At 36.1% G+C, this 17,604-nt stretch overlaps 2 protein-coding genes and 1 pseudogene across 2 annotated transcripts; all 3 read right to left on the reverse strand.

Annotated features, from left to right (window-relative positions):
• Window positions 1–243: 243 nt before the first annotated feature.
• On the reverse strand, window positions 244–2,206 carry LOC113225445 (adenosine deaminase 2-like). The gene is made up of 2 exons (XM_026457760.1): window positions 771–2,206; window positions 244–624 (listed from the first exon to the last, which is right to left on the reverse strand). The coding sequence occupies exons 1-2, from the start codon at window positions 2,204–2,206 to the stop codon at window positions 615–617; spliced, it is 1,446 nt and encodes a 481-aa protein (XP_026313545.1). The 3' UTR covers window positions 244–614.
• A 2,253-nt stretch (window positions 2,207–4,459) lies between these two features.
• LOC113225446 lies at window positions 4,460–6,090 on the reverse strand (annotated as a pseudogene).
• Window positions 6,091–15,495: 9,405 nt separating this feature from the next.
• On the reverse strand, window positions 15,496–17,206 carry LOC113240667 (adenosine deaminase 2-like). The gene has a single exon (XM_026478030.1). The coding sequence runs from the start codon at window positions 17,067–17,069 to the stop codon at window positions 15,567–15,569; it is 1,503 nt and encodes a 500-aa protein (XP_026333815.1). The 5' UTR covers window positions 17,070–17,206; the 3' UTR covers window positions 15,496–15,566.
• Between the last annotated feature and the right edge of the window lie 398 nt (window positions 17,207–17,604).

Here is a 17,604-nt window from a genome sequence, read left to right on the forward strand (position 1 = left end):
TTTTTTTGTTGACAAAAGTTGACAAGTTCCATGAGTCTGTAATTTCACCAGCACCCTTTTAACATTTAGTAGCAGTAGAGCTCCTCGTGAAAGAGTTCGTCTAGGGTAGTACTGCCACCTTAGCTGTTTCTGCCGCTAAGCAGTAATGTGAGCATTACTGCGTTCCAGTTTCGAAGCGTCAAGGTGCTGGTGAAATTACAGGCACTTGGAACTTGTCAACTTATGTCTCAGGGTGTCGGGCGCAGTGGCAGTGCCCCTCAGATGTTTGTGATTTAAAGCTCTGGCGCACGATTTGTTTGTCCCGTCATTTAGTAATATAATAAAATCGGTGTCGGTTGCCACAACGGTGTCAGTTACGATTTTTTTTAATATTAATTTGTCGGTTACACTCAAATATAAGAAAACAGTTGAGCTAATGTTGAACTTAGCTTTTGCTAATTGATGTAATTTTGGCGAGAAATGTCGACGTGTCAAAGTTCGTTATAGTTTAAAATATCATCCGCCAAGCAGTAATGTCAGCATTACCTACTGTGTTCCGGTTTTGAAAGGTAAGCGGCATAAGGTAAAGGTAGGCGGCATAAGCTGGCAATATGTACTTCACAGGATGAATTCTTTCACAAGGACCTCTACTCCTACTAAACTGGTTATAAAGGTTTTATTAATGTGAGCTACGGAATCCGATTTTCAACCCTACTTTCTTATATTAAGAGTTCAAAGCGATCTCATTTCTCACAAACTCACTCCACTGATCATTAAAACCACCATAGAACCTCTCTTTTTCATTATTATCTAGAGCACTATATTTAATCGAGTTTAAAGCTAATTGTTTAAGCGTGCGAAGATCAGCATGCTTACTTGCCACACCTACAAAAGATATGTAGAAATCGTGTGCTAACGGTTCTGCACCCCAGACACCTGGATCATCACTCGACAATACTACAGGAAGGTCCAAAGCCAGAAATACTGCTAACGGATGATTTCTCACATCATGGACTAAACTAAGCACAGCATTCGATAGTACATTCACTTCCACTGCGATACCTTTCTTGTACACAGTTGCCATCAAAGTAGGGTGCTTCGTCAGCGCGTAACCATGTCCAATCCTTTTAGATCCCAACAATACTGCATCGACTAAATTTTCATCAGTTGCCATGCCAAACCAATTCGTTTCTCCACAGTGGAAGTAAAAGTTAATTTCTTCTTTGGCTTCTAACAGAGCTGGAAGAAAGTCTACCAAAGGTTTTCCTTTGTCCTCTTGCCCTACTAAGTCAAATCCAGCAAACATTTCAGGAACTTCTCTTTTAATTTGTCTAGCAAAGTCCAATGTTTGTCGAATTTGTTCAATATCCGATCCTCGGTGTTTTGTTACAATCAATTTAATACCTATAAAATCTGGATAATCTTGCTTGAATTTCTTTGTAATGTTTTGGTATAATTTCACCATATACATTCGTTCATGCTGCGTTCCATCTAGTTCATATAAGCTATGTAAACCGCTTCTTAATTCGATATACATAACATTGTCATTGTAAAATCTTTTCAAAGAATCATACAAGAATTTTTCTCGCACAGGTCTGTATAATATTAGAGATTTAATTACATAGCATGCTTTCTCAAATCTTTCCCAGATAATGTCGATATCTTCTTGTGCTTCAGAATATATGGTGAAATGTTGTTTTATTGCCGCATCAAATGCCTTGACGTCATCTGACACACGCCTTAGTTCAGTAAGGAGAGTCCATTTAACAGGACAATGTCGCTGTGGTATAGCATCTGAGAACTGTAATTCGAAAACGTCGTCCGTGTAGCACGTGTATAAGTGGTCTTGATACGTCAGATTTAACAAATAATCCGCACCTAACATCAGTGTACCATGTACATGCAATGCTCCGCCTTTGGGCATCCGTTTGATTATCTGATACACTTTCGAGTTACTGATTTCATCTCTGTATGTGAAATAGTGTTTTGAGAAATTGAACCGGTTTGGGTTTTTGAAGGACTCGTCTACTTCAGCTTCCTTGAGCTGCTTCAATATTTTGTTTAGTATTGCTTCTTCACTATCGAGTTGTAGTTTTCCTCCGAGAGCATGCACGTTTTCTTCTTCAAGTAAGCTGTTTCTGTTCCTCTCGTAATCTTCTAGGATTACGCTAGCACTTATGATTGTGACAACTACGCATATGAAAAAATTTCGTATTAGAGTCCGCATTTTGTGGTGAGATTAACAATCTGACACGCGAGACGCACGATTAAGACTCTTGTTGTGCACTTAGTAGCACAGTAAGAACTGGGTTTGGTCATTTAAACTAAATTTAAAACATAAAACATTAACACTAACCACAGATCATTATATTGGAATGATCAAATAGGGAAATAGATAATGCACTTAGTAATTATATTTAACAAAGTATGAAAACCAGACGAGATATGAGTTACGTCGTAATTTTACAAATTTTCCTTATGACCTGTGTAATTAATATCTTTATCTACACACATATCATAAACTCTCTATGATTTGTGTTCAAAAACCGCAAATTACGACCAACTGTTTTGTTAGAACAAATTTCTTATCTGTGAAAATCTTATTATTGCTTCATAATAACATCGAATTCGATGTTATTATTACATTCAAATTTGGAACATCTCTGAAAAACAAAAGAATTTGATTTGACCTCAATTCTAATATCAGTCGAGATGAAGTTTTATTCGAAATGAAAAGTCAATAGAAAACAATTTTGACAAATTTCGTTGTTGTCACGTTACTTGATATCGAAAATTTTTCACTTCTCATGCTCTTAAAGTTCGTATATTCTTTAGCTAGGGTGTAGGCTGCGTAAAATAGGATTTTATGCTCTAGTGTATAAAATAGGATTTTATGTTCTAGTGTATAAAATAAAAAACCATCACATTAAATATGTCTATTTGCTTAGAATAATAACATAGAATGATAGTTTCATATCAAACGAACTGTCACAAGTGAGGCAAAAATCAAATTCATGTAGGCTAGTTTTAGTAGTAGGTTAATTTTCGGTTTAAGTGAATATTTATATAAAAATACAAGTGGAAACGCGTTACTTCCTTGTGGAATGTGATGTAAGTATCTATTTTATGTTTGTCTGACGTATTTTTACACTCATTTACCGCACATTTCGTCATTTTAGCTAAAATTCTTGATCTATTCGCGGTGCAAGTTGACCTGGAGCACTGGAGGCCCGCCCGCTCGTGTAGGCCCATTGGGCGCGCTTCAATTTGCCTCACTTAGCGTGTGCGGACTAGGTTTCTATGCGTTATTATTCTAAGTCTAATTGTCGTAATTTTACATTAAATATTTCTTTATTTTTTATAGTAGGATTTTGGTAGAGCTATATCTGCAACGATAATTATATACTCTTAATGTTTTTATGTATGTGTCTAATGCAGTAGTACACTATTTTTTAAATAATAAATAAGCCTATAAACCTCACTTCAAAAATTAACCTAACATAATATATAAAATAGTTAAAAACAACAAATAAATAACGCACACACTCATAACCCCGTACTAGGGAAACTCTGTATCGCGGGTGCCATGGACACACATAGATAACCACAAATGTGACCCAAACTCTCGAATACAAATACTTCTCCCGGCCCGGGAGTCGAACCCGGGACCTCTGCGTGGCAGACCAATATAGTAACCGTTCGGCCACGAAGCCAGTTATATATACAATAATTCTTATTCTTCCTGTTAATAATATGATTACAAAATCTAATATTGACTTTCTTTTTTTATTATACCAAAAGACGGGAAGAACAAGTCATGTGGTAAACGACCCCCTCGCCTATAATAGTTACTGTGCCACCCAGAGCTTTAAATCGCAAAGATTTGATTTGGTTGGTACCGATTAAACTTATAACTATTTTTGGTTATTACACATGATATCCTGCAAGGGCGGTGCAAAATTACACTTACTACTAATGCTCATAATACTGCTTGGGGGTAGAAATGGGCAAGGTGGCAATACTTTCTTGACCAAACTCTTTCACAAGGAGCTCTACTGCTAGAGAAACAGAACGTTATGTAGTAAGTCCAGAATAACTGTTAGAAAGAGGAACAACGTAATAAGAAAGTATAATGGTGTTGTACAAGATGATGTTGTGATTAGAGTACAAAAGGGAATGTTTTGTTGGTTTGGCCATAAGGAAAGGATAGGTGTTACTAGAATAACGACTCTTTGTAGTGCGAATGTGAATGGACGCATGGGGAAAGGTCGACCTAGGTATACATGTACCACCCATATACAAAGGGGTGGAATAGACTTGGATAACAGCCGTGAATGAAAAAACTTTTTTGAAGACCGTTATAATTGAACAATTTTAAAAATAAGTGGTGGCAGTATGTTGTTATAACCCAATCTCTTTAGCAGGCGCTTTGATTATTTATGACTTTTGACATTAGATTTTTGACATTAGAAATTTTCAACTACGGGCGGCACTCGTTGTCGACGTAACGACATGAAGAAAACAAAAAATAATACGCAAGTTTTCTGTAACTGATGTACACCTCTTGACCAAAATCACACTCGAATTTGGATACCCCTTTCTTGTGTTGCGACTGCAAAGTGATTTCATTTTTCACAAACTCACTCCACCTTTTATTAAACACATTAAAGAAACCTTCCTTCTCATCATTATCTAAAGCACTATATTTAATTGAGTTTAAAGCTAATTGTTTCAGGGTACGGAGATCAGCATGCTTACTTGCCACACCTACAAAAGATATATAGAAATCGTGAGACGACGGTTCTGCACCCCAGACTCCTGGACCGTCACTGGACAGTACTATGGGAAGATCCAAAGCCAAATATATTGCTAACGGATGATTTCTTATATCACGAACTAAACTAAGCACAGCGTTTGAGATCACATTCACTTCCACTGCGATATCGTTATTGTTTACAATTTTCATCAAAGTAGGGTGTTTTAGCAGCGCATAACCATGTCCAATCCTTTTAGATCCCAACAATACTGCATCGATTAAATTTTCATCGGTTGCCATGCCAAACCAATTTGTCTCTCCACAGTGGAAGTAAAAATTCATTTCTTCTTTGACTTCTAACAGAGCTGGAAGAAAGTCTACTAAGGGTTTTCCTTTGTCCTCTTGCCCTACTAAGTCAAATCCAGCGAACATTTTAGGAACTTCCCTTTTAATTTGTCTAGCAAAGTCCAATGCTTGGCGAATTTGTTCGATGTCCGATCCTCGGTGCTTTGTTACAATCAATTTAATACCTATAAAATCTGGATAATCTTCTTTGAATTTGTCTATAATATTTTGATATAACTTCATCGTATACATTCGTTCATGCTGCGTTCCATCTAATTCATATAAGTTATGTAAACCGCTTCTTAATTCAATATACATAACATTGTCATTGTAAAATCTTTTCAATGATTCAAAGAAGAATTTTTCTTGTACTGGTCTGTACACTATTAGAGATTGCATTGCATAACACGCTTTTTCAAATCTTTCCCAGATAGTATTAATATCTTTTTCTTCAGTGTTTAGGGTGAAATGTTGTATAATTTCCGCATCAAATGCTTTGACGTCAACGGATGTACGCCTTAGTTCGCTAAGGAGTGACCATTTAACAGGACAATGTCTCTGTGGAATAGCGTCTGAGAATTGTAATTCGAAAATATCGTCCGTGTAGCAAGTGTATAAATGATCTTCATATGTCAGATTTAAGAAATAATCCGCACCTAACATCAGTGTACTATGTATATGCAATGCTCCACCTTTGGGCATCCGTTTGATTATCTGATACACTTTCGAGTTACTGATTTCATCTCTGTATGTGAAATAGTGTTTTGAGAAATTGAACCGCTCTGGGTTTTTAAAGGACTCGTCTACTTCAGCTTCCTTGAGCTGTTTCAATATTTTGTTTAGTATTGCTTCGTCATTATCGAGGTGTAGTTTTCCTCCTAGTGCATGCACGTTTTCTTCTTCGAGTAAGCTGTTTCTGGTTCTCTCGTAGTCGTCAAGGTTTACGGTTGCATCTATTATTGTGACAGCAAAGCATGTGATTAGGTTTCGCATTACAGTCCGCATTTTGTGGTGGTATAAATGCGAAACGCTGGATTAAAACTGTACGACAAGTAGAACAGTAACAATTGTAACTGGTAACCATTTATGGAATAAAATGAACAATTAATTATTATAGGAAGTTCTTTTATGTAAAAGGACGCACGATTGGCCACAAACTCACTTGAAAGTAAGCGGCGATATGGCCGAACGATAGTACAGCTGTGTTTACAAAATACCTATTCATTCCAGCCTTGACTAGCCCTAAATTGTAGTTTTCGGAGAAATGCCGGTAGTGTATTCCATTTATTATTCATAATCAGTAATTCATGTTTATACAAATATGATAACATCAAAATTTTAGAACTATGTCGAGAAGGACTACATGTCTTGACATGTCGGGACGCGTCGAGATACTAGAATATAATATTTTATTTTTGTAAGCATTTTCCCTCATAGCATGTATAATTATTATCGCAGCATGTGAAGATATCATTGCTTATCGACATATTTATTTAAAGACTTTCGTGGAACCGATAGGACGACAGGAATTCTGTTTCCTAACAGACATTTTCTACAATTTATGAAATATCCAAATTAACATTTAAAAACTAATAATAAACTATACCGCCAAACAAATTTAGATGAATTTTGGAATAGAGATTCATGGGTCCTAAGGGAAAGACATAGGCTAGTATTCGTCACTTAAATAAATCTTAAAAGGGGTGTCGCAAAAACATTGTTCGGCATTGGCAAACTTCTCAGTAGCTGGACACGGCTGGATATAATAAATCTGAGAAGTTTGACAATGCCGGACTAGATTTTTGCGAACACACTCTTTTTTTAACTCAGCTTGTTTCGAGATGTACTTTTCACTGGCTCAAGGATTCACTCACAGAATATAGATAAAACACCTGTAAGTTTAGTAGATATATAGATTAAATTTGCATGTGTGTTGGTTGTCTTATAATTATTTAGTATAACATTATACAATTATTTGTGTCGTTCATTGTAAAAGTCTTTTATGTCCTTGCAATTACATTTTGAAATAATGACCTTTGAGTAATATAGTAATAATGTAAATAAGTGTAGTAATTTTAGTTCGCTGAGTAAACTAGTACCTAATGCCATCTATGGGATGTTAGTGCAATTATTGGAGTTGCTTCCCTTTTATAATGAAAGATATGACTAAATGTGATACTTTTAAGCAAAAAAATATGTGTTTTAAAATATGGCCTTACACCACTTATAAAATGATCGACACATTTGTAACCGGCAATTGCACTTAGTGATATTACTTATTATACATTGCGACGATCACTGTGGATTATTGGGTTAGACACCGGTTTTATTTATTTATTTATTTATTTTATTTTATTTATTAGGTTCACCAACGTTGCGTACAATATTACTTATATTCGATATACATATATTATTTTATAATCTAATTGCCACAAACACTTAAAGGTAAACACAACATGCACTGACTAAAAGCTAACAATGTCTAATAAAAACTAAAAACTAACAGTGTCTAAATAAAGTAAACAATAAAGATCACAATATGGAGCACAATATACTGAAGGTCACTTATTTGGTACAGTCGAGTAAGTGAGAAATTTTCTTCCGAATCTTGAGAGGTGAATCGTGGTGAATGTCAATGCTATCACTGAAACCATTCACCGTTCTACTCAACCTTGCGACGGGTGAGTTTGAGCCAAATACAGTTTTACGAGGTGGGACACTTAATGGACTAATTTTGTTACGCGGATATCTAAAGGGAACACGCAATTTGAATTTTTGAAGCAAATGAGAGCAATCCACTTCATGACGAAATATTTTTGACACAAATGACATATCCAAAAGAGTTCTACGTTTCTCCAAAGACATCACATTGAAATGTGATAAACGACGCTGGTACGAGGAGAGTTTTTTCTTGGAGATTCCACATGAGTACATTAAGTGCCAAACAAATCTTTTTTGAATGCGTTCTAAACGTAAGGAGTGTGTTGCGTAGTGTGGTCTCCAAACAACACTGCAGTACTCCAAGATACTGCGTACTAAGCTATTATATAACATAATTTTGGGTTTACAGCTTCGAAAAATTTTTTTCATGATGTCGCCATCTCCCGGGTTCAATTCCCGACCGGGCCAAGGTGAAAACTATCTTTTCTATATTGTCTCGGGTGTGGGTGTTTGTGGTACAGTCGTTGTTTCCGATATCCATAACGCAATTGCTTTAGTTACTTACTTTGGGATCAGAGCAACGTATGTGTATGTACCTAATGTACGTGACGTTACCTAATATTTATATATTTGTAATAGCTCTAGAAGCTATGAATCTGTACCGCGTCAGTTGACATCAATTAGTGTAGACACGTTGATGGCTAACAGCCGATGTGTGAACATACGTTTATAATAGATATCACGAACCAAAGGGGCATAAGCGTAACATTGGATCGAATACCCTACGAAGTAAGACACACGCTTTCACTACGATATCTGACCCCCTGAATGACCTCTTGGCTCTGAGAGCCTTCTCACGCATTCAACAGAAAAGTGTATTAGTAGCAGCAGAGGTCTTTGTGAAAGTGTTTGTCCAGGGTAATCGACAAGGCATCCATAACAGTTGCATTGCCACTCAGAGCTTTAAATCATAAAGGTCTTAAGGGCACTGCCACTGCCACTACGCCCGTCACCCTGAGACATCAGTTGAAAAGTCCCATGGGCCTGTAATTTCACCTGCACCCTTACCCTTCTAAATTGGAACGTAGTACTACATTAGTACTGCTTAGCGGCAGAAATAGGTAGTCGGCGTAAGGTACTCATCGATCGTGTTGTCTAGATGTACAGGAAATAAATGGTAGGATCGTGTCGAACGGGGAGGCTTCTTTCGTGCACCCCAAGCAACAAACCCTCAAAGAAAGTAAACTAAAACAAACTTGTGTTAATAATTATACCAAACTAGTGGAGTAATTTAACATAAAAATAATTGAATATCAATTCAATAAAAATTTAAATACAATGAATAGCGGCATCTGTAGCCACGGCTGGTAGCAGTAAAGGTATCTAACTGGGTGACAAAATACTTAAGATTTCTCGTAGATGGCGCTACGACTAAAAAGTCGTTGAAAAAACCAAATACATAGACACGACAACAGACGCATAAAAAACTCGTGACGTCCACTAGTTCGTTCCGTTGCTTAGTTGGTATAGCGTCTGGCATGAAATGCTAGAAGATCGAAGGAATTTTTTCTGAGTGTTCGATCTTTGTATTAATAATTATAAAAGAAACTTATAAACTTTTGCTCTAAAAAATGTCATGGCTCTACCCCCGAGTCGAATCGAGTTACCCCTATTGTAATACCATGGAATAGGCTAATGAAACACGAGCAAAGTTAAAATTTCCACTGCGGAATATGACATAATTCTTTATTTCGTTTCAAAGTGGCCAGTTCTTTATAATTATGTTTTACCTTCATACAACGACATAAATGAGATACCATGTTGTTTCGCTATACAGTTAATTAGAGTGTAGACAGCAAATCACCCGCAACTGTGAACATTCACGCTCCCCGGGCGTGACTTAGAACGACTAGTCGCGACTCCTCTGATTCTAATTTTATTTTAGGATTGTAACGTTTTGGTCTTCTAGTGTGGTACTTACAGAAAAGACATAATTTTGCAACAGGTACACAATCGTATTTTCGCAATATGAGCACGATCATCGTGACCACTCAATCAAGGATTTAGGACACCGGCACTCTGGTTTAAGGTACCTTCTTTTGTGCAATTGAATGGCACGATTTAATTTCTTCTTCTCCTTTTCATCACCAGGAGACTAAACGTAGCCTTCATGTTCCACTCCAATGTTGTGGATATTCCAAAGATTCGTACGAAACGTTATGCATCCACATTTATATGACGAACGGCTATGGAGTGGAATTTTCTGCCTACAGACTTATTCCCCGAACGTTTAAACTTAGGCTTTTTTAAGGCGAGAATGAATAGGCATCATTTACGTGTAAGTGCTCAATCGTTGACCTGATCGTTACTATCCATCACGTGAGACTGATGTCAAATGCACACAAATTATGTTCTTATGTGTACCTTCTTAGTAATGTCTTCTTATAAGATGTGCAGAAAAAGTAGATAGGTACTTTTAACGAAAGTAAAAATGAGGTGTTGTATATTTTATAATAAAATATCACAGCTCGGTGAAACATTTTTCGATAGATTTATTTTTCAAAGAAAGCCTTTCTGATACATATTTCACGTTACATTTTCAAATCAAGAAAAAAATATTAGTTTTCTTCTATTTTTAAGTATGTATGTAATTATGGTACCCACAGACTGTCAAGAAAATTTTTTGTCTATTGCATTGCTAATTACATTGCGGATTACGGTTAGTGAGTTTGTTCGCAAAATAAAATGGGGAATTTTTATACTAACGTTTACATTTGGAATAACAAATGTTTAGAATAAAGTAACAAGCTAGAAGTAATATCTGCGCTTCCCCTTTGGTACCTATCAAGTTTTCTGCGCTAGACGCGTGATGATAACTGCTTGCGATCAGTGTCAACTACATGGTGTGGATTTCGAGTGAATGGAGTTGTATATATGTATAAACTGCTCACACAGTCCGTATGGTAGCAGCCTAAGGTCGTAGGAATGATAATCATTCAAACTGTCACAGTTTCATATCAAATATACATTTTAGTTACATTGCACCTATAAAAATTCCAGGCGTTTTCCACGCACCATTCCAACATTTTCGATTTTAGATCATCTTAAACAACATTGTAATGGTTGCTGTGTGATAACTATTAATAATTAATGTTATGTAATGTTGAGCTATTGGCTGCAAAAGTAGTGTTTGTTACTTGAAAGAAACAAATTAATACTGGCTTGGTAATGGGAGTTGTAAGTTTCTTGTCACTTTCATTGACATACCGTAATATATTAATAAATTGTTGATTTTTATTATAGTTGCACTGGCAAATTGCTGAACGGCCAATTACTTATATTTGATACTTATAATCATTTCTGCCGTGGTTACTTGATAAGGCGTATGTGACATTTACAAAAAAAAACTAAGTAACTGCCGTGGTCAGTAAAAAAGACCGGTCTGTTACTATTTTAATTTTTTTCTAGTTTACTAAGGTATGAAGTTACCACAAGAGAAAAATAGTTATTTTTTTTAGTTTTTGTCACAAGCCCTTTCAACTAACGGTGGCAGATTTATGAACCATGGTTGGATGCGTAAAACATCTTGTATAGGTCCAAAATACAACTCGGCTTAGAGGAATGTAAAAGTCCACCTAAATGCGAAATATGAAACAATCGTTCGTTTTAGTTTCGTATCGGAACGGCTACCATGAAACGCGTGCGAAGATTGTGATTTGACATCCTTACTCCGAAACGTCAAAAAACAGCTTTGGTTTTTGACATTTTGACATTACTTTCTTCGTAAAACTGACATTATTATGTGGTAACTACGTACGAGTTTTGTTGCTGACGCAGTCACGTAATATCGTATTTCGTGGTAGACTTTCTGACGGGAATTGAAACATCGCGATCTTAACATAGAACAACAAATATGAGCTCTTTCGACCCAGAATCTAAGAAAAATAAATAGAAGCAAGAAACTAACCTACGCCAAGAATGATTCAATAATGACACAAAAACGTTTTTCTGAGCAGTTGTCTCCAAATTACAAATTGTCCTAATACCTATTTGATAACCTTAGAGATAGGTCGTTAAGAAGGCCAGTTTTATCTAATATGGCTCGAATCTTATCTGTTGAAACCCTGGTAGCCTAATAGTTTGACCTATCGCCTCTCAAGCAGTTGGTCGTGGGTTCAAATTTAGGCTTGCACCTCATGAGTTTTTCGAAATTTAATGTGCGAAATTTGAAATTGACTATGAACTTTTCGGTGAAGGAAAATATCGTAAGGAAACCTGCAAGCATTAGCAAAGCAACGTGTGTGAAGTTGTACCCGGCAATGGAACTACTATAGTAGTACAGGGTGTTAGTACATAATAATACAGGGTTGTTTGTAAAATATTAACAACCTCGCGGGACTATTACTAACATCGTAAACAATAATTTTTTTTCAGATTTTTTCCAAATATTAATTTACCAAAAGTAATCGTTGAATGTTTTAAGTTTTTGATAAACCTACTAAATACAATGATACTTTTTACATGTATATTTGGTCGTAGTAATAAGATCTACAACCCCCTCTAATTGATTTTTTAATGTCTTATTTACTTTCAGTATTGTTGTTAATTCTAAATCAGTGTAATGGACATTTTTAGGTGACAATAAAACGTTAGTAGCCAATATCTCGACAGTTACCGATATGTCAATACGTTATGGCAAGGAGAGCAGTATAGGCTAACTGTTATTAGCTGTTACCTAAATAATATCGTCACACCAGGCACCACCCATCACTAGCCACAGACCCTACTGAGTAGTGTTGTAGGCGCCGCGATTTTACCCGCGATCAGTATCGCTTCTCACCCGCGACGCGGCAACGTGGCGTAACAGTCACTCAACCATACTCCACTAATTAGTGCAGACAAATTCATCTCCACAGCTAGTAATTAAGATAGATAAACTTTACTTTTATGACTGCGGCTTTTGTGACTCAGTACCTATAGTTACGCACTCTGTCTATTGCACAGAATTAATCACTTTAAGAAACTAATTCCGATCGAAAATTGGGTAGAATTATTTTGGAATATGAAACAGTTTTTTTTGGGTCTAAATCGCGCTGTTCTTTCTTTTTTTATGATATCAAGCTATAGGACGAACAAGTCGTGCGCCTGGTGTCGCCTGGGCGACATGTCTACTCATAACAGTTTCAGTGCCACCGGAATGACACAGGCGAGCGTGGATGTTAGCTGTCATCAGAGATAGGCAGTGGGTTAAAATCCAATCAATGCGCCCGGGTGTTAACCGGTTTTCACCCAAAGCCGGAGTTTAACCTATTTCTGCTCAAAATCATGGGCTGTTTACTAGTATTGGTTTCTATTTATCCTTTGTACAAAAGAGTAGCTACACCTTTGAAACTTTGTTTAAGTGATTTGATTTAAACTTTCACGATTTCTACACATTATTTGATTTTTAATTCGGGACTTAATCACGTATAAAACATATTTTATTTTATTTACCTCGACGTTTCGGACATATTGCAACGTCCATGGTCTCGAAGGGACTAAAGAGGCGGGTGTCAGCAACTTCTAGCCGTGCGAGTTTTTCTAACTACCCACACTTGATCTTCATTATTTATTTTTACACTATGGTTCTCACTAGACCGAGACACAACACTCACGACATCCGGCGACTTGTCGGGCGATACTTCATGTAGTTTACACTTGCTGATAACTGGATCCCATGATGATGAAAGCTTAAAACCACCTTCTCGGTTGAAATTACGGTGTTTTTTAATTTCAATAGCTTGACGTACGATTCTACTATAGTGATGACGTTCTGTAGAAAGGATCTTGGGATTATGAAGCTCATTCCAGTGGTTTGGTCCTGATTCCAGCAAATGCCCGGCTATTGCAGACTTATTGAGCAGACAGTTATTAACAGCCGCGATGTGTTCTTTAACTCTTTCCGCAATGGTGCATTTTGTCTGCCCAATATAGGAACTCCCAAAACTGCAATCAGTCCCTTCGAGACCATGGACGTTGCAATATGTCCGAAACGTCGAGGTAAACAAAATAAAATATGTTTTATTTTAGTGGCTGTCACAGTGGTATATACATATATATTTTTATAACATCAAGTGACGGGGCGAATAAATCGTGCGCCGGATGGTAAGCTACACGCCTGTCCATGGCAATTACAGTGCCACTCAGAGCTTTAAATTGCTAAGATAAAGAATGCTATATGCAAAGAGAAGAGAAGAAAAGGGGCACTGCTACTGCGCCCGTCACCCTGGACGTAAGTTGACAAGTCCCATGTGCCTGTAATTTCACCAGCACCCTTACCCTTCAAAACCGGAACACAGTAATGCTGACATTACTGCTTGGCGGCAGATATGGCAGTAGGTACTACTCTGGACGAACCCTTTCACAAGGAGCTCTACTGCTACTAAATATACCCATTTCTGTTTATTTACAGTGTCACTTAGTGATATTTACATAATCTAGCAAATCTACATATTTCAATTATTTATTTATTTAAATATACTATTGATTTGAAATGCAATGTTCCATCATGTAAAATACATGTAAAATCTAATGATAATTCAATATTGACATCTTATATGATAATTATAACTAGAAAATGATTAGATAATAATAGATTTAAATGTAATACTTTGAACTAATGACTTCAACAATTTGTAATAGTTTACTTAAGAATATTTGTCCGCCATTATTGGTAGATTTTTTGTGATACTTAGCACTGTTATTTACTAAACATCAAATTGTTACACCAAAAAATCACACAAATAAACAAATTTCATTTCATTTCATTTCATTTCTTATCTTCAAACTTATTTAGAAAAACCCAGATAAAATATCTTTAGAAAAACCCGGAAATTTGTACGTTTTCTTAATGGTATACAAATCTCAACTTATCGTTATCCTGGTCATAAAACTAGGGAAATAAAGATTTTTCATGTTTGTGTAACAACCAATGATTTTTAAAATCATTGGTTGTAACACTGTTAAAATCATTGGTTATCAACCAATTAGAAAATAATACCTATTGATAACCCAGAAACAAAAATCACATGGTGTTATTTAAAAAATGTAGAAATAAGCATCGGTTGTAATGACACCATTTCTTTAACAGAAGTAATGATAATATATGACTTTTAACATTAGATAAGTTTGCAACTAAGAACCATGCACGTCGTTGATGTGACGACACGAAGACATGATAAAGAATTCATAAATTAATATTTTCAAGCACATATCTAAATATGTTTTGTGTTTAGATTTAAGAAAAAAAAAACAAATTTTTGTATAAAATCAAATCAAATATAATATTAATATCTACCTACGTTGTGTACCTAAACTATCATAACACTACTACTCCTGATTAATATTTAATTAATCATGTATGTAGAAAGTGCAAAATACTGCGACGTTTAATCATAACAATTTTCTATTCAGTGTAAGCGAAACGAACGCAGCTGTTTGAAATGCCAATCAGCAGTGACATAAATCTATAAACTGACGTTTCAATCTCTACGTTCAAATTTCACTTGCGGTTCACAATTCCACATCAGATCCAAAATGTTGGCACTCTAATACATAGATATCATTGATTAAAGGTTAATAAAATAACGTCTTATCTCTGGACTAGGTGTTTTGGCGCGAACTTCTATAACCAAAGTTTCAAATGCGATTTTACTAAGTATAGAATATTTTTTTTGACACAAGGCATTTTCGTCTTCATTTTATATCAACAAAACTTAATGCCCAAGATTTGGATGTGCCCCTTTTGACTAAAATCACTCATGAATTAAATACTAGCTTTTCTACCTTACGAGTTCAAAGTAATTTCATTTTTCACAAACTCTCTCCACCTTATATCAAAGACATTATAGAAATTTTCTTTCTCGTTACTGTCTAAAGCACTATATTTAATTGAGTTCAAAGCTAACTGTTTCAGGGTACGGAGATCAGCATGTCTACTTGCCACACCTACAAAAGATATATAGAAATCGTGTGACAACGGTTCTGCACCCCAGACACCTGGATCATCACTGGACAATACTACAGGAAAGTCCAAAGCCAGATATACTGCTAACGGATGATTTCTCACATCACGAACTAAACTAAGCACAGCATTTGATATTACATTCACTTCCACTGCGATATCGTTCTTGTACATAGTTGCCATCAAAGTAGGGTGCTTCGTCAGCGCGTAACCATGTCCGATCCTTTTAGATCCCAACAATACTGCATCGATTAAATTTTCATCAGTCGCCATGCCAAACCAATTTGTTTCTCCACCGTGAAAGTAAAAGTTCATTTCTTCTTTGGCCTCTAACAGAGCTGGAAGAAAGTCTACTAAGGGTTTTCCTTTGTCCTCTTGCCCTACTAAGTCAAATCCAGCGAACATTTCAGGAACTTCCCTTTTAATTTGTCTAGCAAAGTCCAATGCTTGGCGAATTTGGTCGATGTCCGATCCTCGGTGTTTTGTTACAATCAATTTAATACCTATAAAATCTGGATAATCTTCTCTGAATTTCTTTGTAATGTTTTGGTATAATTTCACCATATACATTCGTTCATGTTGCGTTCCATCTAGTTCATATAAGCTATGTAAACCGCTTCTTATTTCAATGTACATGACATTGTCGTTGTAAAATCTTTTCAAAGATTCATAGAAGAATTTTTCTCGCACAGGTCTGTACAATATTAGAGATTTAATTGCATAGTATACTTTGTTAAATCTTTTCCAAACAGAGTCAATATCTTCTTGTTCTTTCGTGTATAGGGTGAAATGTTGTTTTATAGCCGCATCAAACGCTTTGACGTCATCGGATGCATTCCGTAGTTCGCTAAGGAGAGTCCATTTAACTGGACAATACCGCTGTGGAATAACCTCTGAGAACTGTAATTCGAAAACGTCGTCCGTGTAGCACGTGTATAAGTGGTCTTCATACGTCAGATTTAACAAATAATCCGCACCTAACATCAGTGTACTATGTATATGCAATGCTCCGCCTTTGGGCATCCGTTTGATTATCTTATACACTTTTGAGTTGCTGATTTCGTCTCTGTATGTGAAATAGTGTTTTGAGAAGTTGAACCGGTGCGGATTTTTAAAGTATTCGTTTATTTCAACTTCTTTGAGCTGCATCAATATTTTGTTTAGTGTTTCTTCTTCATCATCGAGTTTTAGTTTTCCTCCGAGAGCATGTACAGTCTCTTCTTCGAGTAGGTTGTTTCTGGTTTTCTCGTAGTCTTCTAAAATTACGCGAGCACTTATTGTAGTAAGAAGTAAACACATAAAGACGTTTCGTGTGATTGTCCCCATTTTGTGGCGAGATCAGTGATCTTAACCGCGGGTCACAAAGTCCGATTAAGATACTCACTGTGCGCTCAGTTCCACAATAACGACTGGCCGGGTATGCTCACTACGTTTATATTTATACTCGTCTATAAAGTAAAACTTTTTTGTTTGTTTTCCATCAATGCATAGTTCCAGAAGTTCTTTAGAAGTTTACTTGACAAAAACTGATCTTAAGGTTAAAGTTGGTGTTACAAAACGACACGGCGGGTTACGTAAATGCAGTCTCATTTTTCGATCAAGCATATACTTGTTTGATAACAGAAAATGAACCTTTGTCCAGCTATTTATTAATCCTAAGTAATAGTGTACGTACTGTGTAACAGACCTTGTTATGGTGGTTATTTTTAACGTGTTGGGTCTTAAATGTGATTGAGTGATTGTGCTTCACCTTGAGTTACATCCTAAGATCAATAACCTGAGATCGATGTTTTGTCATGTACTGGACAACGCAAAATAATCTCTTGTACTGTGGTTCAATTAGTGTGTAATCTTTTTCAGT

This window comes from Hyposmocoma kahamanoa, unplaced genomic scaffold (genome assembly GCF_003589595.1).
Source record: "Hyposmocoma kahamanoa isolate Upper Pololo Valley unplaced genomic scaffold, ASM358959v1 160, whole genome shotgun sequence".
Lineage (NCBI taxonomy): Eukaryota > Metazoa > Arthropoda > Insecta > Lepidoptera > Cosmopterigidae > Hyposmocoma > Hyposmocoma kahamanoa.